At 44.4% G+C, this 18,691-nt stretch overlaps 3 protein-coding genes across 5 annotated transcripts; 1 reads left to right on the forward strand and 2 right to left on the reverse strand.

The window, feature by feature from the left end:
* Positions 1 to 434: 434 nt before the first annotated feature.
* LOC130201780 (leucine-rich repeat-containing protein 74A) lies at positions 435 to 5,280 on the reverse strand. Of its 2 annotated transcripts, none has more exons than XM_056426893.1 (14): positions 5,203 to 5,280; positions 4,465 to 4,577; positions 3,971 to 4,146; positions 3,781 to 3,888; positions 3,568 to 3,661; positions 3,318 to 3,367; positions 3,093 to 3,174; positions 2,916 to 3,001; positions 2,653 to 2,847; positions 2,480 to 2,575; positions 2,249 to 2,353; positions 1,662 to 1,766; positions 1,337 to 1,422; positions 435 to 1,132 (listed from the first exon to the last, which is right to left on the reverse strand). In XM_056426893.1, the coding sequence occupies exons 2-14, from the start codon at positions 4,562 to 4,564 to the stop codon at positions 556 to 558; spliced, it is 1,860 nt and encodes a 619-aa protein (XP_056282868.1). In that variant the 5' UTR covers positions 4,565 to 4,577; positions 5,203 to 5,280; the 3' UTR covers positions 435 to 555. The 2 variants fall into 2 exon arrangements, with proteins under 2 accessions (XP_056282868.1, XP_056282867.1); XM_056426892.1 differs by having other exon boundaries at positions 2,249 to 2,392.
* angel1 (angel homolog 1 (Drosophila)) lies at positions 5,234 to 11,220 on the forward strand. Its single transcript, XM_056426891.1, has 10 exons — positions 5,234 to 5,327; positions 6,112 to 6,780; positions 6,934 to 7,157; positions 7,254 to 7,323; positions 7,468 to 7,910; positions 8,081 to 8,216; positions 8,337 to 8,447; positions 8,536 to 8,581; positions 9,498 to 9,661; positions 9,762 to 11,220. The coding sequence occupies exons 1-10, from the start codon at positions 5,234 to 5,236 to the stop codon at positions 9,914 to 9,916; spliced, it is 2,112 nt and encodes a 703-aa protein (XP_056282866.1). The 3' UTR covers positions 9,917 to 11,220.
* A 1,064-nt stretch (positions 11,221 to 12,284) lies between these two features.
* On the reverse strand, positions 12,285 to 18,502 carry vash1 (vasohibin 1). Of its 2 annotated transcripts, none has more exons than XM_056426894.1 (7): positions 17,621 to 18,502; positions 16,588 to 16,676; positions 15,827 to 15,883; positions 15,101 to 15,175; positions 14,560 to 14,941; positions 13,670 to 13,788; positions 12,285 to 13,568 (listed from the first exon to the last, which is right to left on the reverse strand). In XM_056426894.1, the coding sequence occupies exons 1-7, from the start codon at positions 17,840 to 17,842 to the stop codon at positions 13,496 to 13,498; spliced, it is 1,017 nt and encodes a 338-aa protein (XP_056282869.1). In that variant the 5' UTR covers positions 17,843 to 18,502; the 3' UTR covers positions 12,285 to 13,495. The 2 variants fall into 2 exon arrangements, with proteins under 2 accessions (XP_056282869.1, XP_056282870.1); XM_056426895.1 differs by having other exon boundaries at positions 13,679 to 13,788; positions 17,621 to 18,487.
* Between the last annotated feature and the right edge of the window lie 189 nt (positions 18,503 to 18,691).

Consider the following 18,691-nt stretch of genomic DNA (forward strand, 5'->3'; position numbering starts at 1 on the left):
ACACTCGTGCTACAGTACCTCATTAGTGACAATAGGAAGAAGGTCCCTCCCATTTGAATGATGCTTGGCACCAACATGTGGCCTGAAATGATAGATAGATAGATAGATTGATAGATAGATAGATAAATACTTTATTAATCCCTAAGGGGAAATTTGTCGTAGCAGTAGCAGCACCAATAAACTAAACACACGAGAATAAAATATAAAATCTAAAAAACAGGGATGAAAGATATAGAAGTATACAAAGTAAAAGATAAAATAAAATATATATGTATAAATACAACATATATGCATACACAATACAATACTAATGACAAATTAAATTAAATATAAAAATATTAAAGTCTGACCGAGCTCCCAGATGTTCCCCCAGATGCTCTGAACGCTCAATGCTGTGCACATTTGTCATTTTTTCAAAAATTAGAAACAAGATGATAAATTAAAGTCTATATTTATTTAATAATTGTGTTGCAAAGTAGACAACAGGCAAAAACAACACTTTTAAACCTTTACACACAGAGTTTTACAATCACTGGACTTGAACTCTTTGAGTCTTCAATCCTTTCTTTTGGTGGTTTTCTTTTTCTTAACTTTCTTGGATTTGGCTTTCGCCACTGGCTGCTTGGCATCAAGAGCAGGCCTGGACCTGGTCAGGTGGTACGCGGCGGGGCTCAGCTCGCTGTAGCCCATCTCTGGATCCGAGCGTAAACCCTGGGCGGAGACGGACTTGCCGGGGGAAGAGCAAGGAGAGTCATCCAGCAGGTTGGGCTGTGAGTAGGAGCGCACGGCCGGGGAACTGGTGGGCCGGCACGGCGTCGCGCCTCCGAACGAGGGCAGGTGGACGTGCTCGCTGCTCAGGTTGGTGACGGAATAGCGACTGCTGTTGGACATGACGATGTGGTGCCAAGAACTTAGAGGGGTGGCAGAGAAGTGCTGAGGGCCGTCGGAATCCTCTTTGGCTCCTCCCGGAGATATGACCATTGAGCTGCGTGGCGTCACAGCCTCCACGGCGTTCTGGAAGGTCTTGAGGATGCGGTCGCTCTTCTGCTTCTCTTTCTTTTGACGGGACTCAACCTTCTTCAGCTGCCGGCGGTGATCCCTCATCATCTGTTTCCTTGTGTCTGCCAGCCCCCTTCACAGAAACATCGGATAGCATCAATCTTTTACAAGCGTCATAGACGGTGAAGATCTGGACAAATAGCTCTTATTTAAAACATATTTGCTCCCATGCACCATCAATTAAACAATGAAAGGGTACGCATTCACAGCAACAATAACTTAGGAGGCTTAAAACCTGTGAAACTAGGTATGATCCTGATGTGGGAGACATGCTCACCTGTAGTCCACCATTCCTGTCCTGTCACGATCGAGTCTCTGAATCAGCTCCTCAAGCTGGTACCGATCCAAAGGAATACTTGATTGCTATCGTGGTTTCACCGGATAGAAAAATAAATCAGTTCCACAATGTATTCTTTCAGCGATTCCCTAGTCACCCACAGTATGTTTTACTGATTCACTGCGTGTTGGTCCAGGATCAGCACCACAAGAGGACCAGCAGAGAGCTAATCGTGCGCCATTTCAAAAAGGTCAATTTCATGGTACTCTGCCCTGCAAATGTCAATGACTCGGTTCACAGTTCAAAACAATGTGTATTTGGAAACCTGCACCGCCTTCCTGAAGTCAGCAGCAGGGACTCGCATTGTGCCATCTTTGTCAATGTTCCTAAAGAAATCCCACAGGCGTAGCTTGCATTGATCCAAATAGTCCTTCACAAACATTGGGAGGGACATTTTGAAAATTACAAAACAGATGTAACAGAAAGAGTTGCCGTCATTTGACAGCTTTACTAATTTATTAAAAAACACTTAAGTAAAACACTTATTATATATAGAAATAAATAAATATATTTATTAAAACACTCTATGTATATTCACATATATATATAAATATATATAAATATGTATATGATACTACATTTTTATATTCCGATTTATTATATATATATATAAATAAATATATTTATTAAAATATTTATTATATATGTATATTCACATATATATATCTATATATATAAATAAATATGTATATGATACTATATTTTTATATTCAGATTTATTATATATATAAATAAATAAATATATTTTATTTATATTATTATATATGTATATTCACATATATATATATATATATATATGTATATGATCCTATATTTTCATATTCAGATTTTCAGGAGTACTTGTTTACATACCTGGATGACTTTCATTGGATCAACACGTTTTGGAGGCTTCTTGGCGATGAAGCCTCCGACTCCTCCGTACTGAACATCCAGGCTGGGATGCTCCTGACATGTGACCTCCAACAGATGCACAAACGTCTCATTTACCAGCACATTCTGGATTAAAGGTCAAACACAATACTGGTGTTGACAAGATGGTATCCACAGGACAGACAGACAGACAGTGTTGCCACAGCAACTCACACATATGTTGATCTCCTCCAAGGCAACTCGAGGTGTGTTCTTCACCACATGAACCAGCGCCAGTGCTCCCTCGACTGTTAGCAAGTTGTAAGCCAGCTACGGGGGTGTAAAGACAGCCCATTAAAAAGCATACTGATGATGCGTGTTAGCTTCACACACCCTTGTCCACCCACCAGGAGGACTCGCAGTGTGTCGTTGAACTCAAGACCCCTGCACAGCATGCCGACACCCTCGTTGGTGATCCGGTTGTTGTTGAGGTCGAGGTGCACCAGAGTGTTGTTGAATTTTAGGGCCTCTCCCATGGCCAGAGCGCCCTCATTACCAAAACCGTTCCATGATAAGTCGAGGTGTGTTAACATCATATTCACCTAAACATGGAGAATGGGATCAGATGTTGCCAAGTATGTGATCCAATGGATCCCTTATTCAACCATACCTTGAGTCCAGCACAAAGAGCCACAGCCCCTTTCATTCTAAGATGGTTCCAGCTAAGATCCAGCACCTCAAGACCTTCATTATTTGCTGTAGAGATGAAATGTCTCTTGATTGGCAGAACATTCAGGGAGTAAAGAAATGACACATCTACAAAGACATTCGGATTAGTAAACTGTACCCAACAGTTGTCCCATATGTTCCCCTCCTTTTCCACAGAACTCATTATGGCTCAGGTCTAGCTCCTTCATTCTGGAATTGGTCTACAAGTAAAGAATTTTAGCGTCATCATCATTACAAAAGAAACAGACTAGCCTACCACTACTACGCAACACACCACGACTAAAATGCAATTTGTCATGTAGGAATTGAAAGTAAGAGTTTGGATCACTGATTATTTACTTACCAACAGGGCATCTGCAAAATATTTTGCATCATCGTCAGTAAATCTATTTCCTGTTTGGACGAAATATGAAATGTATAAATATATAGAATATGTTTACTTATGTATAAAATACAGTAATCTCATACAGACTACATTTTCCGATCTAGTGGGAAATTGTTTTCTTTTCCATCGTTGAGTCAGGCCTGATCTGGTCACAGTACATCACTCTTCTGTCAATACAGTAAAAGCTGTTAAAGTTACCTGAGATTACCTGAAAGTTTAATAGATCTTAATGAAATGTTGTCCAGCAACACTTTAGCTACATGTTCAGCTCCTGCAGACTTCAGAAAGTTATCGGACAAATCCTGAAAGTGAAACAGATGCTGGTCCAGTATACACTGCATGCTCCACTGTGAATGCCCATTAAAGATGCCACCTGCAAATCTCTTACGCCCTCTAGTGGTAGGTTAGCAGTCCGACATACCAGGTGTTTCACGGTGAAATTAACCCTCAGCATCTCCACAAGGTATTTGGCGCCCTCCGCTTGAATGTGATTGTCTGCCAGTTCCAGAGTGTTGATATGCATATCAGCCTAAATACAAAGAGCGTATCATAAATGTTATATTACAACAACAAAAAGAGTCTGCGCTCGATAGCGTGCATTTTAAACTTACCACTAAAGCGATAGCAAGCGCCTTACACCCCAAAGGCCCCAGCCCATGGTGGTTGAGATTCACGGTTGTAGAATCATAGTTTCGTATGAAGTAGGAGACTGGCACTACGCCCACCAGCTTGCAGGCCTGGAGGTAAACGTCAGGTATAGACGTCTCCTTGTTGCTCTCCTCTTTTTCTGGAAATTAGTAAGCTCATATGAGTAAGTGGCTATACATATATATATATATATATATATATATATATATATATATATTGTGATAATTATTATATATATATATTGATAATTATTATATATATATAATATAATATAATAATTATCAAAATAATTGTCAAAACAAGACATTTATTTGCAATATTTTTGATGTTTTTAACCACATGATCATGAATTAATATTACACATTTACGGCTTTACAGTAAGAACTTCAAAGTGGCTTCTACTGTCTTTACCCAACGACTCCAACAATGAATCCAATAGTTAGTTTAATGTACTTACCATCCGACTCCGAGTCTGTGTCAAACTCATCGTCCGAGGCCTGCGGTTGAGTTGGGGATGGACAATCCTCCTCTTTTAGGCAGAGGCCCTCCAAAGACATGCTGTCAGATGTCCTGTTTGAAACCATTTCCCAGATGCAAAGGGAATACAGTCTCCTGGTTATCTGTTCACGTATTGCTGTGTGTTCTGTTTGGGGCGAGCGGCACCGAGAAATGAAGGAGGCTTGTGCTGTCCGGCAGGTAATTCTACCCCTCAGGTAACGTTTCATGTGTAGCGGCATCAACAATTTATGCCTCTGTGTGGGTACAATGTTGTGTTTACTTTATTAACACTACGCAGCAACTGTAAGTAGGTTACATTTGTGAAATGATTTGGTGGTTGAAAGAAAAGTGACATTTTATAGCATGGTGTACATTATTATATTATCTTTCTTTTTTTTTATAGAATGCTGTTTTTTGTTTTGTTTTCTATTTCAGAATAGTATTTATTGCCAAGTAGGTTTACACCAAGGCCTACCTGGAATTTGTTCTGATGTATTGGTGCATACAGTGAACATAACACATACAAACACAATAAGTACTACACAATCACAATAAGTACTACAATACAAAAAAACAAAAACAAAACAGGGCAGGAGTGCAAAAATGCAAGGATTAAGATTAATCTAGATTAAGACACATTCATTGAAAAAAACATCCGTGAGCAGCCACACCGGTGACTGTCGACTTGACCCCTCACCTTTCTCGCCATGACCCACTTTAGAACGCGCATGCGCAAACGCCAGTCCGTAAGCATGATCGGCAGCCTGTTGTGCTACGTGCTCTACCCACTCGCACGGTACGTGACGCGGTGGCGGCACTGGGGTAAGTCAGCGTGTCCCTGTGTGCGGTTCAGTCCAGGTTTAGTCCTGGTCCAGTTCTGGTCCGGTCCTGGTTCGGTCCGGCAGCTCTCGGTACATTCAGTCCGCTGCTGGCCGAGCAGCAACTCGACATGTGTCGGTTCTTGGACCTGAAACGCGCTGTGACACTTTGCTCGCGGTTCTCCGGTGTGAGCTACTAGTTCTTACGGGAAAGTATAAGGCACAATATCGTATTGCCGTTGAGCTAAATCCGAGCTAAGCTCGTAGAAACTAGCGTTAGCTTACTTTACTTCTCTTAGCTCGCGTCCCTCGTGACGTCACAGCGTGCCCACGTGTGACTGTTTTCATACCTGCGAACTTGTCACCTTTCGGTGAAATTCACCGTTTTGAAATCAAAATGGGTCATCCACCAAAAAAAGGAAGTTGGTTCATGAATGACCATATTATATATAATGACAATTTATATTTATTGCTATTATTAAAGGGCCCGATCACTGACTTAGTGTCAGGATGGAGGACCTATTGTTCTTTAAATGTTTAATTTTATGTAGATGGTCAGAACAATCAAATGACCGTAGTTCATACAACGTGGATGTGGTCAAAAAAAGTCACCAGCCCCCCCCCCCCCCCCCCCATGAGTTTGCAGGGATGTGTTTTGCTGTGTAGTTGTGGTTCAGTAAGATGGTTTTTCATCTTTTACAAAATCAGAGACGCAAAGCTAAAGGGCTCCGTGTGTCTGAGCTTCGTATGAATGCACCCGTGTTTCTGACGCTCCTCTTGTCTTCTAGAGGCCTCGGAGAAGGCTCTCCCTCCTGCAGAGACAACCCCGCTGCGCCGGGGGCTCACCCCGGGCAGTGGGACGAAGGGAGAGACGGAAGACAGGATGAAGGAACCGAGCCCAGAAAAGGAAGAACAACGGTGTGTGGCTGTCCTGCACGAAGAAACACAGAATGGGGCGGCCTCAACGGCGAGTGAGCTGGACTGCAGCTCGACGGAGGGAGAAGCGGAGACAATAAATGGACTGCAGCAGGACAGAGGAGACTCTCCCAAGCATAAGGTCAGGGAAATAACTGTTCACCAGGAGGTGCTCCTTGTGACGCAAAATACGGAGGAAGGGATTATTTCTCCAACTGGGAACATTGTCCCAGAAGAAGCTCTCGGGGACACCGAGTCGATGACTCCAGCTAAAACTGCATCTGAAGTAACCGAGCGCTGGGATGAATACGTGTCGCCGACTGCCAATGAAATTCCTGGTGGGGAAAGCCATTTTAAGCAGTCATTTTCCTGCCTTCCCTCTGACACTCCAAGCTGCCTGCAACTCAGCGGGCAGCAGGAGACACAAGCTAGCTGGCACTTTCCTGCAGGACCCGGCCTGGCAGAAGAGGTGCGCTGCCCGCTGTGGCAATTTCCTGCCGTGAGCTATTACCCTCCGATGGAGCCGGCGGCTCCATTCGAAGGTGAAACTCCGATATCTCCCTTTGCTGGAGCGGTGACACGTGTCGTCTTTGTCAATTAACGTAACAGTCGTGAGATGTGTCCAATATCACCAGCAGTTTGACATCCGGCTGTTTATTTGCACGGACTTGTGTGTGTTTTTGCTTTCCACGCAGTCATGTGGAGAGTATGGGAGGAGATATCTGAGAGAGCCACTTCGGCCGAGCCCTTTCCGTTCACCACGGCCTCGATGGACTTCACCGTGATGTCCTACAACGTCCTGGCTCAGGACTTGCTGGAGGCCAACCTGGAGCTGTACACACACTGCCCCCTGGAGGCGCTGGACTGGAGCTGCCGCTGCAGCCTGCTCCTCGAGGAGCTCCGGAAGTGGGAACCAGATGTGAGCCGAGTGTCATTTATAAATGCATATTGGATCCATTTTAATTGTAATCCTTAGATGTCCACTCGTGAGTTTAGTATTTTCTCTGGTATTTAGATTCTGTGTCTCCAAGAAGTTCAGGAGAACCACTACCATGAACAGCTGTATCCGGCGCTGTCTCTCATGGGTACGTCGTGTGTGTGAATGCAGCGTGCCGATCGCGTCGCGTGACGTTGTGACAGCCGTGACGCGTGGTGTCTCTTCATGGTGTCTCTTCATGGTGTCTCTTCATGGTGTCTCTTCATGGTGTCTCTTCCTGTCGTCACTCAAGGCTACGCCGGCGTGTTCAAGCGGCGTTCGGGGGCCAAGACGGACGGCTGCGCGACGTGCTATCGCACAAGTTGCTTCTCCGAGTTATCGGTCGCCACGCTGGAGTTCTTTAAGCCGGAAGTGGAGCTGCTGGACCGGCACAATGTGGCCATCGTGCTGTTGCTTCAGCCAGTGGTCACCCAGGGGTCGGTGGTCAAGGCAAAGGGCCTCCCCCTGTGCGTGGCCAACACCCACCTGCTCTTCAACCCCAGGAGGGGCGATGTGAAGCTGGCTCAGCTCGCCATGTTGATGGCAGAAATTGACAGCCTCGTCAAGTCCTGTAAGGCCAAAGGTGAAGACTGTAATCTTCTATTGTGTGGGGACTTTAACTCTGTCCCCCGAATGCCTCTTTACCAGCTGATCACCACCGGTCAGCTCTACTTCCAGGGTCTGCCAGCATGGATGGTGAGACTTGAACACCGCAAAGAATTGCCAAGTATAATTCCCAGAAAAATATCTCTTTGCTTCTCCCACGCTTGTTTTGAATAGTTCTATCTGTGTTTTTTTGGGGGGGAGGGGTACATCCATGGAGGACTTCCCTCTTTAACCATCGATGTATTCACCGTGTCCAACAGATATCAGGTCAAGAGGACCTGTCACAAAATAGCCACAGTCACAGGCTGTACGCCCCCCTGTGGCCCAGCTCACTAGGAATCACTGACGGCTGCCAGCACGCGACAGTTAAGGACGTGTCGAAGAGCCAGAAACCAGGTCATTGTTTGTTGTGGCATTTTATTTTTGTAATCTTGATCCCTGGAAAAAGTTTCAGTCTTTTGCTTTTTAATCACCGCTCGCCTCACTTCCTGTGCTACATTGGTTCTTCTTGTGTAGGAACGCATCAGTACGGCCACGACTTCATGCAGCGGCTGCGCTTCTGTCCAGCTGCACGTGTCCGTCCTGTGGACTTGGAGCGGATCCCAGGTGTGACGCTCGACACCCCAGGTACGGCGGACTCGCAATGCAAAAAGCACAACGTCACTCTTCACCGTCATGGTTTGAATATCTGGGTCTTCTTTCTTTTAATGCACAGACGCTTCGAGGGCAAATCAATCGTATGATCAATCGTATGATCAACGGTGAGTGTTGGAGCTATTTAATTTGACATTTGTATTTAGGTTTTATTGTAAAGTATTATTGATTGTTTATTGCTTATTACCTTCGCATTGAAAATGCGGAAGGTAATGTTTTGATCGCCGTGTATTTATTTATTTATTACCTTCGCATTGAAAATGCGGAAGGTTATGTTTTGATCGCCATTTATTTATTTATTTGTATGCGTGTTACTCGCATAACTCAAAAAGTATTAAACCGAATCGCATGAAATTTGGTGGGATGATTGGTTATTATCCGGGGACCATTTGATTAGATTTTGGGATCGATCGGGTCAAAGGTCAAGGTCATGAAAAGGTCAAAATCTTCTTTTCACCATAGCACAGTCAATTTCTATCCAATTGTCATGCAACTAATGCCAAAATGTTAATAATTTAATGCCCGATCTTGTGATATGCGAAGGTATGCGCTCTATCGAGTGCCCGTTCTAGTTTAGGTTATATTTTGATATGTTAGTTGTTTCTTATGATAGTTGTAGTTTAGTTTAATATATTTAGTTTTAGGTTCACTGATTGGGTAACACTGGGCACCTGTGGTTATATGTAGAGGTGGATAGGCACAGGACCAGCATGCACCAGGGTGGCCAATGTTTTTTTACCACAGCACAGAGAGGAAGTGTCAACATTTTGTTCGTTCTTTATTTTTTGGTTTAAGATATAAATTATCAGAATAATAACAGGCGGAAATGGACATTACCTTTTTTTGCATGCGTCGACACCGAAACCCACGGTGCATCAGTGGCGGTTTGACTTATAGTTTTGTTTGATTTCGTACGACAAATGGCCGCTACAGTGAGTTTACCTCGTGTGATGTGCAAAACAAGAGTATATTACAACACTGGGGAGTGAAGGCTGAGTGAGGTGGAATTGTTCTGTGCCACAGGTTCAGACACACCATCAGTCATCAGTTGGACCTGGAGTCGGTCTACAAACACATCCTTCCAGGCTTTGGCAATCCAGAAATCACGACCTTGCACTCTGAAGGGGGAGCTACTGTCGACTACATCTTCTACAGCCCGAGACGCATCTCCACCTGCGGTCCAAACGGTATGAGGACATGACACAAAAGCAAGTGTTGCGGCTGTGAATGAATTTTCTACGGTAGTAACGTGTTGGTTCTTGATGTTTTTTCTTTTTTTCTCGGCAGGCGACTTTAAGAGTGTGGGTCTGAAGCTGATTGGTTCTCTCTCCCTCCTATCGGAGGATGTCTTATGGTCAATGAGGGGCCTGCCCAATCACATTTTCCCCTCTGACCATCTCAGTCTTTTGGCCAAGTTCCAGCTGGACCTGAATGCTGCATGATGGGAAAGACTGGGTGAACTCAAAGTGATGTCAGAAGATGAGCATGTTGGAATCTTCTGCTAGTTTTGTTTGTTTTTGTCAGTATGAATTACATAACTTTTATAGTTCACTCCTTGCATCAAAGAAACATATTTTTCCAACTGAATGGAAGTAATATTTTTGTTTAAAAAGAGACTGAAAAGATAAAGGATGCCCAGATAAACGATGCAGTGCTTTGACTCATTTTATTAATAATAGTGTTACAAATTTAAAAAAGCAGGCAGTGATTGCTTTAATAATTCCGGGCGTGACGATGCACTGACCTGTTCAGCTGCTCTTTCGCTTTTTAATTTATTTTAAACCCAATTTTCAAAAAGCGAGTTCGATTTCCGGTTGAGTCGGTTCTATTTTTTCAGGCGGTAAGAATTTAGAATAAATATGTTCCATCATCTTGTGGCTCCTTAGTGACTTTCTCTTCTCAACACACTGCAGAAGTGAGTCTGCCTCCAGCCATGTGTACGTTGCTCTTTCCCAGAATTCCAATGCGGCGCAGTCGAATGCCTCCACCACAGCCTCCAGTATCCCGACTGGCCCGGTGCTGAGATAGTGACCTGGATGTGGGCTCCGCCCCTCCCATCCCAACACACTTAGGTACTCGGTTGTTGGGGGAGAAGACGTCTGGCTGATGCCTGACTGAATAATTCATTTAGAAAGTTGTTCGTGCGTGATGGGGCGCAGCTTAGTGCATGTGGGCTATAACATGTCTGCAGAGGTGATTACCATCAGTAGGATGTCTCTCACTCGCCCCTCGCTCATTCTTGTCAATGCAAACCTATTTGCTGTTTACCGTAATACAACAATCCATTGAAAGATAAACAATGTAATGTATCGAGACATCAGATTGGGTGAATCTTCATTTCCTCCTGTGGCAAATCAAATGCACCCAAGTATGCAGAACGGTAAACAAAGACGGTCAGTAGGTTTTTCTTTTCCCAAATGGGTCGTCGCGCCTTCTGCTTCTACGTCTCACAAACTGGTGGGCACAGCGTTTGACATCTGGAATCCTCCGGAAGGGGTTTGTTGATCTTCATCATGACTTCTATCTCCTCATTCGCCAAGCCGACTGCAGCGTGTACCCTCCTGTCACCTTCACAGTGACTAACATATTTTACCCTCGGGGTCAATTTGACCCCAGCAATTAAAACCTCCAGAAAATTATTAGAATTTATACTGTTTCCCAAGTGTAAGTGTCACTTTGTTTGTTTGTTGACGACCTAAATAGCCCTTTAAATAAATAAAAAGGTTGATATTTACCTTTGCATGTATTTATTTGTATGCGTGTTATTCGCGTCACAAAAAAAGTTGTAAACCGAATCGCATGAAATTTGGTGGGATGATTGGTTATTATCCGGGGGCCATTTGATTAGATTTTGGGATCAATCGGGTCAAGGTCATGGAAAGGTCAAAATCGTCTTTACCATAGCGCGGTACATTTTTATCCAATTGGCATGCAACTAATGCCAAAATGTTCATAATCCAATGCCCAATCTTGTGATATGCGAAGGTATGCGCTCTACCGAGTGCCCATTCTAGTTCGTTTATGTTTTACACAGTGAAAGACAGCCTGGGCTCAAATTTACAAATGTATATGTTGTGTACAGGACATTGAAAACATATCAAGTGAATTTTAGGTTTTTCCAGTTGTCCCCAATAAATTAGGAAGTCATAAAATATGAAGCAAAAAAAAAATTGTCAATCATTTTTTTTAGAGACGTTAAACATTGAATGGGGTCAAATTGACCCCAAAGGTAACAGGAGGATTAAGGAGCTCATTATTGACCCCCACGTGAAAGTGGTTCCTTGCCAACTGGGTTTCATTGACCGTAGCTGCCATTGATGCTTCTTAGCTGATTGCTGTGAGGTGGACTTTCATCCCTGAACATGCTGCCAGCAGACTGCAGCGATTACTTGAGCCGACTGCAGAAGCACATCAACGGGACGAGGGGTGGAACAATAACAGCAAGCGACGACGAAAGACCTCCTTTTTGTTTTCAGTTTGGAAGTGATTCTGAGATCTAGAAGTCGGACACACTTGTTCTGACTCGAGTGTTCCAGCGGTGTTCTGCTGCACACTCAGGCGGATGCTTCCCTTTTAGGGAGTTGTTGGTATCAAGTTTCCTTTGTGTGTATAAACCGAACAGGAAGTGTTAAGAGATCTCCCGAGTCTGCTCTCCTCATCATTTGTCTTGGTGCCACAAGCTGAGGACACTCGGAGGTCAGCAGAAGAACGGACACCATTTCCTGTCTGACACCTAATTACAGCAAACTCAGCGATTAATCGCTTTCAGACCACGGCTCTCGTATTCAAAAAATGTGATCAGAAACCAAAAATGTGTTGCCACGATCCTTGTGGCCCTTTTATTATGATCTTATAAATAAACAGTCTTTTTGGGCAAAATGATTGTTGCACTGAAATGAAAATGGACAACACCCACTCTACACATACAAACGTTGGCTGGGGCCACATTTCCAAGTGTGTGTGGTCAATTTTGGTCGACTGGTGATCGCCAACACTGTAGGAAGTATAAAATGACAATTTACATTTAAAAAAATTACAAAATGCAGATAAAAGTGCTGTAAACAAAGTTCTTTACACCGTAGCCGAAACGGAAGTCACACCACGGAAGGCAAGTGAAATATCAGATAGAATTGCTCCAAATAAAAGTCAGAAACAATGTATATATGTGTATATATATATAAATCAGTTATACATTGACTTCTCGTGACTTCACATCCACATGAAATGCAGAGGAGGTCCGTCAGCTGCGTTGCTGTGAGTCGCCTTCGTAATCTCACGTGAACGGTTTATATATTCATACAGAATAACTTCTCTCATATTACCACATTACAGATGACCCGACGCTCTTGAATATACTTTTGTATATCGTGTGTTCAATCCCATCAGTCTTCAGAATGTCAATGGCATGCTAAATGTGCTAGCATTTGGATATTAGATTTTAAAAAACTATCATCAGAGGTTGCACTGCTTCGTGTTTAGTTGGACATTATGAGAATAACGGGGTGGATATAAAAGGTTGTTTTCCTCTCTGAGTTTTCATACAAGGCACGAGGGTAGTGGTTTGCAAACTCGTCACTACACAAGCAAATGCTGCCCGCAGAGCCGAAGTGGATTAAAAAGTACAGGACATGAATTTGCACACGTTACAGTACGACGAGACAGACTGCAGGAGAGCTTGTGTGAAACGTAACACCACAGAAGCCGAGGATAGGTCCAATAACACACGTACACTGAGTGGCAGAGAGTCACATTGTAGGTTCAGTTAAGTTCTTTTCAATGTTTACAAAGTGCTGCACTCTTGTCCGATTTGTCATCATTTGGGATCGTTGCCAGCCCCAATGAGCCCGGCGTCAGGCGGAGCCTCGAACAACGTGGACGTGTGGAAGCTGAGTGAGGCGTTTGTTTTGAGAGGGAAAGTTGCTGGTGACCTATTCAACGTGAACAGGACAATGTGTGCGGAGAACCGGGCCCGTGGAACACGTGTGCGGTACCGTGTGGCTCTACGAGCGAGCTAAAGTTCTTCACACTCGAATCTGGTATCCGTTCATGTCTGCAGCGGATTCCGGCTCCGACGCTTTCTTCTCTCCAGAGGGTCTGCAACAAAACACACACAAATACAAATATATGAGACGTTGAGTTCTACTCACATCAGAAGGCACTCGTGCCTTTGTTTCAAGTGAAGAGCCAAGTTATACCCGTTATACCGTCTCTCAATGCGGCTGATCCTCCGGATGGGGCTGCCTGGTCCTCTGAGGGGAGAACCCATGCTGTTTCTCCGATCTTTGGTGGGAGAAGGCGGCGCCGGCTTTCCGATCTGCAAACACACACACACACACACACACACACACATATTTGGTGTTTTTATATTTAGTTTAATTTGTCATTAGTATTGTGTATTGTGTATGCATACATGTTGTATATACAGGACTGTCTCAGAAAATTAGAATATTGTGATGAAGTTCTTTATTTTCTGCAATGCAATTAAAAAAACAAAAATGTCATGCATTCTCTGGATTCATTACAAATCAACTGAAATTATAAGCCTTTTATTCAAACTCAAATATCCTATCTCTAAATATTAGAATATCATGAAAAAGTATACTAGTAGGGTATTAAACAAATCACTTGAATTGTCTAATTAACTCCTAAACACCTGCAAGGGTTTCCTGAGCCTTGACAAACACTCAGCTGTTATAAATCTTTTTACTTGGTCTTTTTCTTAAGCTGTAATATGTTTTTTAGAAAATAAAGAACTTTATCACAATATTCTAATTTTCTGAGACAGTCCTGTATACATATATATATTTTATTTTATATTTTGCTTTTATATTTTATATATTTTTTTATTTTATTTTAATTCTTGTGTGTTTGGTTTATTGGTGCTGCTACTGCTACGACAAATTTCCCCTTGGGGATTAATAAAGTATATATCTATCTATCTATCTATCACACACATCTCCGTCAACTCTCGCTGTAAAAGAGCTCCTCGAATAGCCGGGTCGACTGAGTCCCGCTGGATGAAGAGCAGTCGAGGAGGCCAGCTCTTCATCGGTGTCTCTATATCACTCCCCCCCCCCCCCCCTACCTTCAGCCTCATGTCTCGAGCGTGTCTCTCCAGCTCTCTCCGCAGCTCCTCCTTGGTCAGCTTGTCCACGTCGAGGACCGAATGCTTCCACTCGATCTGCTCCACGCTGTGAGCGTCGTGGGACACGTACTGGCCGATCCGGACCTTGCGTAGGGTGTGCCAGTAGCCCCTGTAGGCGCCTTCGAACTCCCGCACCAAGTCCGTCAGCGTGCGGAACTCCAGGGCCTTGAACATGAGGTCGTCCCGGCGGCTGATGCCCAGCGCGCCGAAGCGGCCGCCGCTGTGGACGCCCAGCACGATGTGGTGGAAGCGGTTCCCTGAGAAGTGAGACTGAAAGCTGAGGGGGAAGCGCTCCACACCGGGCATGTTGTTGGTGAGGGAACTGTACGCGGGCGGGTCAAGGAAACGGTGGACGTTTTGGAGAGGCGACGAACACACACCGCCCAAAAAATAAGAAATCACGCCCCGTCAACAAACCACGACTGGACACAGTACAAGCGGAAGATATCACAGCGTACAGGACACGCAGTGGCAAGGATACATCCCCAGGATCACCGCCTCCAGGCATTTGATTGGCAGAGCCTCCCGCGTCATCTCCTTAGCGATGTCCATCAACCTGTGTGGAACAATGGTTGCTGTGATGTAATACACCACTGAGGGCACTGACATCAGGGTTCTTCACATTTTGACCAGTGGATTTCCAGGACTTTTCCATGACTTTAAACCAAATTTCCATGACCAAACTGAAATCTCGGTATAAACATGAAAACTGTAGAAAATTTAGCGTATTGAGAGCTATCGCCGGCTTATATTTTGGGCGTCTTTCTTTAAAAAATATATTAATTATTTCAAACTCGGCATAATTGAACATGTGATTATAACAAATTTCCATGACTTTTCCAAAACATTGATGATTTAAGTTTTTTCCATGACTTTTCCAGGCCTGGAAATGACCATTTAAAATGCCATGACTTTTCCAGGTTTTCCATGACCGTAGGAACCCTGTGACATGCACACACCGCTGCTGAACACACACTAAAACACGTCTGTGAGCCGGGGAAATAAAATCCGCGGTTCAATCTAATAAAGCGAGGTCGTGAAAAGGATGTCCTGCTGCTGCTGCTTGATGTCTGTTTCTACCCACAAAGCCTTGAGGCGATGCAGCTGATCCACATGCAGCCCATTGGCAGCACAGGCTAAATCTCCCGTGACGATGACCTCCTGTCGCCGGTGACCAGCGGTGGGTAGAAGACAAAGATATGCTTACGCGGTAAGAGGCCGACTCTTCTTGATTTCGAAAAACTGTGTCCCCGTGTGATTGTACCTGTAGGACAGTTAAGGTCACACCGTGACACAGCGACGCACTGTGGGGGAAGACTCTGGGGAGAAAAGAGAACCACTGAGTGTTTGGTGATCTTCATCGGCTGTTGGTTAATTATGGATGAATTTAGTGTCAGAACGCAAGTCAAGCGTCGAAATCCAGACTGGTTGCTGTCCTGGCTCCTGATTGGTGGAAGGAGCTCCCCACTGACATCAGGGCAGCAGGAAGTCTCTACATCTTCACCGGAAACTAAAAACACATCTCTTCCGACTATATCTGGATTAAAACACAGATTAGCACTTCAGTGGCCCTTAAATAGCTCTTATTATGGTACTTTTGTAGTTCGACTATGTTGAGGAAATGTTACTTTCTGTATTCTTGTTGTTCTGAGTTTGTACTCGAGGTTGATTCACTTATTGTAAGTCGCTTTGGATAAAAGCGTCTGCTAAATGACATGTGATGTAATGTAATGTAATATAGAACAAAGTATCCAACTGAGACCTACTTTCTCATGTTCGGCTGGTATGTGTATCAGTGTGCCGAAACAGTGGGTCAGTAGGATGAAAGACATTTAGTTTGGACGCTGTACATCCATTCGAGTATAAACGATTGATATATATATCTAACTATTGTCAAACACATCTAGATGCATTGAATAATTACCGTGGCGCTAACCGGCTCGCTATACCGACTCAGTCAAAGGATACTGCAATTCCCTGATGTACTTCTGTATTGCTTCCAGGCGCTGCGGGGTGGTGGTGGTGGGTTGGTATGTAGGCACACTCGGCGTTGGAATCTGCGGGACAGAGCATCCAAACAACGTCCTCAACGCGGGACAACAATCCCAACATTCATTGCGGCCGGAGAGCGTGGCGTCATGTGACCACGGGGCTGTTTCCACGTTCAGCCAACGAATGAGAGCGTTCTCATCGATCTGGTGATGAATGGGTTTAAGGTTTTGCTCTCGGGTGTCTAAAAACATCTGCGGTGTGCAAATGCTCCATGTGGAGTAGAATAGAAACAATATTGTGTTTTACGATGACAAAATACACTACCGTTCAAAAGTTTGGGGTCACTTAGAAATGTCTTTATTTTTCAAAGAAAAGCACTGTTTTTTCAATAAAGATAACATTAATCAAAAATACACACGATACATTGTTAATGTGGTAAATGACTATTTTAGGTGGAAGTGTCTGGTTTCTAATGAAATATCTCCATAGGTGTATAGAGGCCCATTTCCATCAACTATCACTCCAGTGTTCAAATGGTACATTGTGTTATCGCCTTAGAAGACTAATATCTGATTAGAAAACCCGTGCAATTATATTAGCACAGCTGAAAACAGTTATGCTGGTGATATAAGCTATACAACTGGCCTTCCTTTGAGCTTGAAGAACAAAATTAATACTTCAAATATTAATCATTATTTCTAACCTTGTCAATGTCTTGACTATATTTTCTATTCAATTTTCAATTCATTTGATAAATAAAAGTGAGTTTTCATGGAAGACACGAAATTGTCTGGATGACCCCAAACTTTTGAACGGTCGTGTATGTGATCATTCACAGCTGATTATTTCAAATGGCTCACTGCAGTGACACCGTACGCTCAGCATGTTCCCAGGTGTACATTGTGTGAGCTTCACCTGCACAGTGTGACGTGCACCTGCGCTGCTCCCGTCGTGCACAACCAGCGGCGACTCTACACGTCGGACACATCCGACCCTTCGGACACCTTACCTTGGGGAGGTCAGCAGCACCCCGGATCTCCTTCCCCGCGGCGTCTCCGTCGGGGTGTATTCGAGCCACATGGCGCCACATCCTCTCCCACGTCTCCTCGTCCACCGGGAGGCCTCCTCTGTTCACGAAGAAGGGCACTCCTCCATCCCTCAGCTCTTCTTCGCCTTCCTCCTCCTGCTCGTCATCTCTCAGCTCCACTGAGCCCACGACGGGCCTCAGCATCCCTCCTCCAGCAGGAAGCCGAGGCACAGACACGTCCTGGACCTCTCTGGTTAATCTGCTTGCAGGTTTAAATAGGTTTCCGCAGCAGATGGCCAGCTCATGACACCAAGCAGCTTCTGCCTCAATTATTATTTATTTTACAAAAAGTCAATGAGTCTTAAATGTTAAGGGACATTTAGTGTCATGAAGTACAACAAAATGTTCCTTTTTAAAAAAAATAAAGAACGACTTTGCTGTAACTACTCAGCTCTGCTCGTTCATGTGAATGAATACAATAAAACGATATTCAGCCGTGAGACGCGTCGCCTGTTTTATTGCCGATACTGTGGAAGTTGACAATACGCGTTGCCCGTTTCAAGTCGGCCGATGCACCGCCGCGCCGCCTGCGCGAGCGTTGATCTCCGCAGACAACAAAGTGTTACAAACGACTAGTTCCCGGTTCCGTTAGAGGTCACACCGGAGATACCGAGCCGCCGGACCGTCACCTCGACACTCCTCGCGCGTCCCTTCATCTCCGTTTCACCAAATCATCGCCGTCGGTCCTCCGGTGCTCACCGGTTCATTGTTCGCAGACGCTCCCGGTTCAGAGACTGCGGGCTGGACTCACTTCCAACGAGCCGCTCGAGACACTCCCAGAGCCCCGGCTACTGCGCATGCTCAGTGCCGAGCGGATGAGCTCAGCCGTGACAAACGCTGCATTTAGGTACTCCCGGTAAAGCGTTAATCTGAGATCCGCTTGTCAGTTATTCACTTATTTAGGTGCGTTTTGGCTACAAAAAAACAGTACGAACGCAACAGCACCGGGGAATGGTCGGTAAAATCTATAAAAAGGTTTTTAAAAATACCTTC

Source organism: Pseudoliparis swirei, chromosome 11, assembly GCF_029220125.1.
Source record: "Pseudoliparis swirei isolate HS2019 ecotype Mariana Trench chromosome 11, NWPU_hadal_v1, whole genome shotgun sequence".
In the NCBI taxonomy this organism is placed as follows: domain Eukaryota; kingdom Metazoa; phylum Chordata; class Actinopteri; order Perciformes; family Liparidae; genus Pseudoliparis; species Pseudoliparis swirei.

Bases quoted from the DNA above. Each gene is read 5' to 3' on its own strand.
- LOC130201780 (XM_056426892.1), bottom strand. From the start codon at position 4,564: ATGTCTTTGGAGGGCCTCTGCCTAAAAGAGGAGGATTGTCCATCCCCA. The intron at 3,002-3,092 runs GTACAGTTTACT...TCATCTCTACAG, and splicing joins ACATATGGGACAACTGTTGG to CAAATAATGAAGGTCTTGAG. The intron at 1,133-1,336 runs GTGAGCATGTCT...GTTTCTGTGAAG, and splicing joins ACAGGAATGGTGGACTACAG to GGGGCTGGCAGACACAAGGA.
- angel1 (XM_056426891.1), top strand. From the start codon at position 5,234: ATGCGCAAACGCCAGTCCGTAAGCATGATCGGCAGCCTGTTGTGCTAC. The intron at 8,217-8,336 runs GTCATTGTTTGT...CTTCTTGTGTAG, and splicing joins GTCGAAGAGCCAGAAACCAG to GAACGCATCAGTACGGCCAC. The intron at 8,448-8,535 runs GTACGGCGGACT...TTTAATGCACAG, and splicing joins TGTGACGCTCGACACCCCAG to ACGCTTCGAGGGCAAATCAA.
- vash1 (XM_056426894.1), bottom strand. From the start codon at position 17,842: ATGCTGAGGCCCGTCGTGGGCTCAGTGGAGCTGAGAGATGACGAGCAG. The intron at 15,176-15,826 runs GTAAGCATATCT...TGTTCCACACAG, and splicing joins AAGAGTCGGCCTCTTACCGC to GTTGATGGACATCGCTAAGG. The intron at 13,569-13,669 runs GTATAACTTGGC...GTTTTGTTGCAG, and splicing joins ATTGAGAGACGGTATAACGG to ACCCTCTGGAGAGAAGAAAG.